We start from the raw sequence: 8,555 nt of genomic DNA on the forward strand, positions 1-8,555 counted from the left end.
GGTTCCTTTCCAATCTCATCAAGTTTCACAAAACAAGTGCCTAGCATCACCAAACTCTCATTAGCTACTAATTGGGAAGCACTTATCCCAGTCGCTGTGTGAGAGGGTGGGAGCACTGGGAAATATATGTCCCAGCCACAGTGAAAAGGTTAATGTATGAAAATGGTATTTGCAAATGGACTGGCAAAAAAAAAGGGGGGTTCTCAGAGATGGTATAAGTTTTATGTTTATAACTTGGAATTCATATGTCATTTCTCTAAACAGTTGATCCCCAACCCTCGATTTAACAGTTTTTCTATTTGAAGTAAATTTCTGTGGTGGAATTAATGCTCTTATAAATAAACTTTCAACTTAATTTTTTTCATGTAGTTATCTTTTTTTTTGGGGGGGGGGTTGTTTATTTGGTAATGACAGATGTATATATGTACATACATTTAGGAGAACTGCACTTGTCTCCCCTGCATGCTATAGTCCAGCTACGACCAGCATTTCCCTATCTTGACCGTTCTGATGCTAGAGCCAAAGTTGATAGCAGTCATCCAGGAGGTAAGAAGGACAAGTCTGCTTGTTTATTGTACGTTATTTTCTCTGAAACCTGAGCTGTAGCTGCTGCTTTTGTTAAATGAGTGTCTAGTTATATTGTTATGTGAATAGACATATAGCGACATTTTAATATATTAAAAGTTCTGTTTAAAATAGTAGAAATTTGACATGTATATATAGTTTCATATAGTGTGAATGTGACACTTTAATAAATGAAAAAGTTTTCTTCTAAAAAGTCAAAATACAGTATTTTAATATGTTAAGAAGTTCTAGTCCTAACAGTGCATCACTATGTATATACAATGTATATAAGACACTTTTTAAATCTAACAAAGATCACTTGAATCTACAAACAAATATGGTGAATTTTTAGTACCTGCCATGTACACTCATATTGTCTAGTTTAGTAGATCTTTTGCCCTTTCAGTACTTTTAAAAGGAAGTCATAGAAACTTAATGAGATTGGAAAAGAACTGCTGTCAATCAAAATTGCCATGTGTGACGTATGGGAGTAGAATGAGCTAGAATTATACTTGATATGCTTGACTCAGATAGCTTAGAAGACAGTGAAAGTGAGAAAGGAATGGCTGTAAAACTTAACACCATTCAGTTAGTAAGTACTGTAAAACTTAGCAGGTGCCATTTGCACACAATTTTATTTTTAAATGCTTCAGTTTTCAAAATTCAGAAACTTCACAAATATAACAGGAAACATTGATTGGAGTAGTTTTTAATGTTGTGAGTCTTTTATTTCTCTCTACAATTCACAAATAAAAAGTGCTTGCCCTCTCCACTGAGTTTTAGTACAAAAAGAAAATGGGCACTTTAAGCAAAGTTATTAATCTATGATTGTAATGTTACACACAAAATCCAAAATGTTTACTCATAAGAAACATTAGGTTACAAGCTATTTAATATAGATAGAGTATTAAACAGGGGAGGAGAAGTGGCTTTATATGTAAAATATAAGTTACATCCTGTTGAAGTTGAGGATATCAAAGATAATAGCAAAGAGTTTGAATCCATTTGAGAAAAAGTTGGCTGAAAATATAAAATTAACAGTAAGGATTTCTTTAAATACATTAAGAGTAAACAAAATGTTAAGGTGGGGGTAGGACACTGAAGGGATGATTATGAGATGGCTGGGTTATTAAATTTTACTTTTTCATTGGTTTTTAATAATGAAGATTTAAGCAGTATTCCACAACTTGATCAGATGATAGATGGAAATGAGATCAAACAAAATAACTGCATTAATTCTGAGCTGGTTAAGAAAAAATTGGGAAGTATAAAAAATGATAGGGCTCCTGGGACAGGTAATATTTCCACAATGGTTTTGAAGGAGGTTAAAGATTGGATATGTGAGCCACTTGCTACTATTTTTTGTCAGTTCTTGAATAGTGGGCAGGTACCAAAGGATTGGAAGTTAGCTAATGTAACTCCTCTTTTCAAGGGAGGTGATAAACATTTATATTTGAAAATAGAGGTATGCATACGTTTTTATGTTAGAAAATCAAAGTATGCTTACTATTCATGTTGACACTGCTTTTTTATGTATATTTTATTAATTTTTAAGTTTTTGCTTCTTTATTATGAAAAAGTAAGTTAAACAGAGAAAAACTGTTTTAACTTAAACATTATATAAATGTATGTATTAATTTTTAAGGAATGCTGATGTAATAATGCATCTACGCTAATTTTTAAAAGTATCAACTTCAGAAAAAAATTGATGAATAAAATATTAATTCTTCTGAGAGTTTAGAGAAGAAATTTGCCTGGTTACCTACACAGTGGAAACAGTCTTTTACATTTTGTACTTGTACTCACAAATTTGTAAAATTGTAGACTTTTTCAAATATTACTTCTTTACAAAGTCAAAAAAAGTAATTGTATAAGAATAATACACCAGTAGGACCCCATAATGTAGGCAGTTTTAACTCATTCACTGCAGCAGGGACATATCTTTCCCAATGCTCCAACCCCCTCACACTGTGAATGTGACAAATGTTTCACATTGTCGATGCTGTTTGCTCTTTCCTCTGCTAGGTCCAGGTTCATCGTCTTTACTATCATCACCAGATGGAAAGCTAACATCCTCTTGTTTCATTGCATCTTCGTCGTCACATATTTGAGAACCACTTGAGTCAAGTACTTACTAACTGAATGGTGCTAAGTTTTACAGCCATTCCTTTGTTAAGTACTTACTAACTGAATGGTGTTAAGTTTTACAGCCATCCCTTTGTCAAGTACTTACTAACTGAATGGTGTTAAGTTTTACAGCCATTCCTTTGTTAAGTACTTACTAACTGAATGGTGTTAAGTTTTACAGCCATTCCTTTGTTAAGTACTTACTAACTGAATGGTGCTAAGTTTTACAGCCATTCCTTTGTTAAGTACTTACTAACTGCAGTTAGTAAGTACTTAACAAAGGAATGGCTGTAAAACTTAGCACCATTCAGTTAGTAAGTACTTAACAAAGGAATGGCTGTAAAACTTAGCACCATTGAATTGGCTGTCTATTGTAGTAGATAATCATTCAATCAAGAATTAACTGTCTAATGTAGTAGGTAATCTTTAAATCAAGAATTGGCTGTCTAATGTAGTAGGTAATCTTTCAATCAAGAATTAACTGTCTAATGTAGTAGATAATCATTCAATCAAGATTTGATTGTGTTATGGTATATATTAGATAATGTTTATGTAACAGTTTTTCCACGGACGTGATTGTGTAAAAATAGTAGGCATTCATTTGATCAGTAATTGACTGCATAATGATAGTAAGTAATTTTTATACAACAGCTCTCTCATGGACAAGCAGACTCTGAGCTCCAGTAAAGTTGTAACCTCAACATCACCATATGCTGTAGGCTTGCTTCGACAAGGTAAGAAAGTGTTGAATTCCTATTTTTCATTTTTTTCCCCCAAAGTTTTAGCAAATAATTCTTACTTTAAGCTTATAGTCAGTGAAAGAATGTAAGCTACCTGTTCAAATGCTTGTGTTTTTTGGCAACATTTCTAATTTATCAACTTGAAAAATTACATAACCTAAAGACAACAAGGTATCATTTGATCCTTCAAGGTTTCTTTCTTCAACCACATTTTAGTATGGGCACAATTACCTATCTTACTGCTTTGATCAATTCTGTGGGCCATAAACTTCTCTTTCCAACTTCTTGGATCCTCACAGAAGTTAAAAACTGTGGATAAGAGACCCCATGTCATTATTTTCCCATAAGGCTGTTAGTTCAAATTATTGACCAATAGTATCTCATTCTGTAAGTCAATCATTCTTAGAATAATAAAATTGCCTTAACTGGAGCCTTGCTTATGTTTTCCAAATCTTAAGTTCTTGTCCTATTATCTTCATAACACAGCACAAAGAAATCAGAGACATTTATTGTACTTATTCTTGTAAACTTCAATATGTTCAATTCGTACTTTTTTTTTCTCAAGAGAATATTACGTTAGAGTTCTTATCCTATCCTTGGATTCATCTTATTAGTTCTTCTCTGAATCCTTTCCAATAATTCAATATCCTTTCTTAGATAAGGAGACCAAAACTGTACACAGTGAAGCCTAACTGGTAGTTTGTATAGAAAGGTAGTTACATGTTTTGACTTGTAATCGGTATGTCTACAAATACACCCTAAAAATTCCTTCTTTCAAATTAGAAAGCTAAGGATACAAAAATAAATTTACGAAGCTTAATACATTCTTATATAGATAATTTAGGCAGAGTATTCATGATGAACAAAGTTGAAGTGGGCTGCCCAGTACAGTGTGATACTTGTGGAGGAAGTCTCAGAAGACTAAACTATAAAAGTAGCTCAGATGCAAAAGTAAGACAATTCGAAAGACTTTTGGCTTCTTCCTGGCTCTCCCTGTCGGCTTGAGATAGCACCTGGCATATCTTCACCCACCTCGAACAATGTACTTAACTTATCAAGCCCATTCAAATTTGTATAGCCTTTACAATTTCTCTTGCAGGGGAAGTTAAGAGAAACAAAAGTTTCTGAACATCTCAGGTTGTCTTTCAAACCCCAAAGATCCTGTTGAGGCTTGAAAGATGTTAAACCTAAATTCCTGCCACAAATTTTGAATTTGATTTGTCTTTTTTGTTTAGGTCTTTTGAAACTTTGTCCTTTTCCATCTATGCTTTGAAGTATTAGACTGTACTAGGCAATGCAGCCCATTTCACCATGTTTGTTCAGCTCATTACATTCTTCTTTATTCTGATTTGTGTGAGATAAAAATAGATGAGAAATACTATTTTTTACACACCAATGGTTTTAAAGTCGAAACGTACATATTGGAAGAAATGTGAAAAAAAATCCTGTAGTCTACGTGATTTTTAGTGCACATTTTAGGCCTGTTGATTTCTGATACTTCACCAGGTTTTGGAAATAAAACTGACTTTTGTAGTATTATACTGCATATATAAATAGTGTTTGAGAGAATCCTTTCTCTTTCATCGTCCAGCCCAACTGATGAGTTCTGGTATTGATTGAAAGGACTCTTGGGCAGTAGCTTGTTCGAGACAAAAGATAGATTTAAAATGCTCTTTTTGCACATTTTTTATTTTGAGTCCAAGATAGACAAATTGAGAGGACTGTGGAAAAACATCTGCAGTTTACATGAATATTTCCCAAATTTTAGGCTTATTCTTCTGTATATTGAGTGATTATACGTATTCTTTTGGAACCTTTTACTTATACCTTTGTAAAATTACTTATCAATCCTCAGAAAATTTCACCTTAGGGACTATGTTATCATTATTTAAGACAGAATTTACAATGAAAGCCAACATCGTAGTCTTTTATGTTGTCTTGTTTTAATGTGTGTAAAATAATTTGAATGTAAAATAAATAGGTCATAGCCATTGCAATTACGAGGCTCACTTAGAAAAGTTTATTTGGTAAGCTTCTTAAAATTTTGTACAGTCGATTTCTGTTTATGAAATGTAACCTCAATGCACTTAGGATCATAGAGTTGCCCAGAAAGTTTTATAATAAGCCAGTTTAATTTTGGGTATGCTAAAATATTCTCCAATTCAAACACCTTATAACTGTTTCCTTGATTCCTTCCATTGTATGTAAGGGAGATAAGTTTCTTTCTGAACACCAGAAGTGCTACTTCATGAAAATTACTGTTGAAAACTGCTTTGCATTCATGAATTCCAGTCTTGCCATAGTTATTTTTATAAAATTCTCCAATTATAATAGCTCCCAGAGAAATTTAACAGTGTGGTGAGTTGGTAACTGTCATAATGAGCCCATTCAGTTAGTAAGTACTTAACAAAGGAATGGCTGTAAAACTTAGCACCATTCAGTTAGTAAGTACTTAACAAAGGAATGGCTGTAAAACTTAGCACCATTCAGTTAGTAAGTACTTAACAAAGGAATGGCTGTAAACTTAACACCATTCAGTTGGTAAGTACTTAACAAAGGAATGGCTGTAAAACTTAACACCATTTTGATTAAAAGATTACCTACTACATTAGACAGTCAATTCTGGATTGAATGATTATCTACTACATTAGACAGCCAATTCTTGATTAAAAGATTACCTACTACATTAGACAGCCAATTCTTGACTGACAGATTACCTACTACATTACACAATCAATTCTGGATTGAAAGATTACCTACTATATTACACAGCCAATTCTTGATTAAAAGATTACCTACTACATTAGACAGTTAATTCTTGGAATTGAAAGATTACCTACTACATTAGACAGCCAATTCTTGATTGTAAAATTACCTACTACGTTACACAGTCAATTCTTGATACAAGTGTTACTCAACATGAAAGAAACTAGATACAATTAATTTTGATAAAGACAGAAAATGTGCACGCTACCTTTGAAAAAAAGCATTATCTCCTGGTATTTTTCCATCCACGTTCAAGGCTATCTGCTCTCCTTTACTGAAATCATAGTTAGGGCTGCGTGTGTTCACCTTTAACTCAAGTTCTACCTAAGAAACATGTATAATGTATTACACAAAGAGAAATTCATAACTATCTGCTATAAAACTGTCACAATTCTCTGCACTAACAGAGATTCTAATCTTGTTTGAAATTAAAATACAGTTTAAAAGAAGCTAGGGTTATGAAGCCTGCCTAGGGCCTTCATAAGCCTGCCTAGGGCCTCACTGTGGTCTAGGTGTTTGTGGAGTTCTCACATTGAAATTTATGTTCAGCATTTTTAGTTGATGATTGAATCTCCCATCTCCTATTTTGCATTTATTCTGTGTACATTTTGACAAAATTATAAAAAAAATGACATCACATTATTATATATTAAATGACATTCACTTAAAAAAAGATTAAAACACTTTGGTGGAGTATGAAATGTTCTACAAATATTATCTACACATTTTACTACATGCACACTTTTACATCCCTACTACAAAGTGCACGTATCTGAGATATGTGCATGTCAAAGTTTGAAAATACTGTATGTTCTGTTTGGTGGGAAATCTCAAGAAATTAACATCAGCTTTGGCATACCAAGCTTAAACGTTATGGCACTTTCACTGTGCTGTTAGATGTCTTGAAGACAACATACACGAGACGGAATAATTCACATATTATGCTAAGCAAAGAGGAAAGTGATTTGCAGTTGGGGTTGTGACAACAATAAAAACCGTGTACACAGACTTCCCACCGACTCTCTAATTTGGTATCCTATTGAAAGTTCTGGCTAGCCTGTGATGAAATAATAAAGTTTCAGACAAAAGTTGTACATCTTTTCACTCAGTATAAGTTTTTTAAACTTGTGTACAACTTGATTACCCCGAGAGCTGGACAATTAGTAGAATTTGATAACTGATTAATCATTTATTATCAAGAGTCTTAGAGAAATGGAAGAACAGAAAATATTAATAAGTAGAAATACTAATTTCTCAATACAATTTAACAATCCACGGAACAAATGCATATGTGTCTCAAAGACAGAGATCATGCTAGCCTTAAAGACAGAGATCATGATAGCCTTAAAAAAACATTTTTTAAAACATATGCTTTCTAAAACTCTGCGTTACCAAAAGTAATAAAAATAGTTATAATCCAGCTGTTATATTAGTTCAGATTAACTAAGATAACATACACACAGTAATGTGCCACCTACACTACCTAATGATTAACACTCTAACACCACACACGAATAGTGATGTGAAGGATACTGGATATATGTTGTACAGTAAGTTCATACATTGGTGAACATTTAAAACAGTGAAACATTTATTTACTTATCAATCACCTGTTGCAACAATACTATGTACACTTTTCCAAATTTTTTCCAGACAATCAGTATTGTTTTACTATTTATAAGCATGTTTATGACAATGTTGGGCCTTAAGTGTTGTATCTATAACTATGCATTTACCCAAATGCTCTACAACCAACCAAGGAAAACTTATAATCGCAACTCATTTTATTTATTAGGAAAATGTGTTCCTAGCCAAAGTAAAAAATCTAGTATTTTTGGTATTCTTCAAGTAGTCTAAATTTAGAGTCAAACAACATAAAAATTATAATAACATCAATTCTGTAAAACTTTTGATAATTATAACATTATCTTACAAAGTTTAGAAACCATTAAGGAATGAGTAAGGATAAAACCACACAGTCTATTCAGATAATATAATATTAACAACGCTGTTTAACTTGCTCTTGCTAACTGCCATAGTTTCATTACTACAATGATGGTATAATACACATCAACTTTATAACCAGTAATTTTTACACAAAATGATTTAGAAACACTTTCAATATAGTAATATAGTATTTAGGATTAATCAACCGTATGGTCCTAAAGTAACCTAAATACAATGTCAACCATATGGTCCTAAAGTAACCTAAATACAATGTCAACTGTATGGTCCTAAAGTAACTGAAATATAATGTCAACCGTATGGTCCTAAAGTAACCTAAATACAATGTCAACCATATGGTCCTAAAGTAACCTAAATACAATGTCAACTGTATAGTCCAAAAGTAACCAAAAT

General features: G+C 32.6%; 1 protein-coding gene across 1 annotated transcript in view; it reads left to right on the top strand.

Annotated features, from left to right (window-relative positions):
* The window catches only part of LOC106472668 (DNA-directed RNA polymerase III subunit RPC5-like), a 34,829-nt gene that overhangs the window by 16,778 nt on the left and 9,496 nt on the right, over positions 1-8,555 (top strand). Inside the window, exon 3 of the mRNA XM_022401222.1 lies at positions 402-546. Within this exon, the coding sequence (XP_022256930.1) occupies positions 402-546 (145 nt within the window). The remainder of the gene's footprint in view (positions 1-401; positions 547-8,555) is intronic.

Source organism: Limulus polyphemus, unplaced genomic scaffold (assembly GCF_000517525.1).
Source record: "Limulus polyphemus unplaced genomic scaffold, Limulus_polyphemus-2.1.2 Scaffold5507, whole genome shotgun sequence".
In the NCBI taxonomy this organism is placed as follows: domain Eukaryota; kingdom Metazoa; phylum Arthropoda; class Merostomata; order Xiphosura; family Limulidae; genus Limulus; species Limulus polyphemus.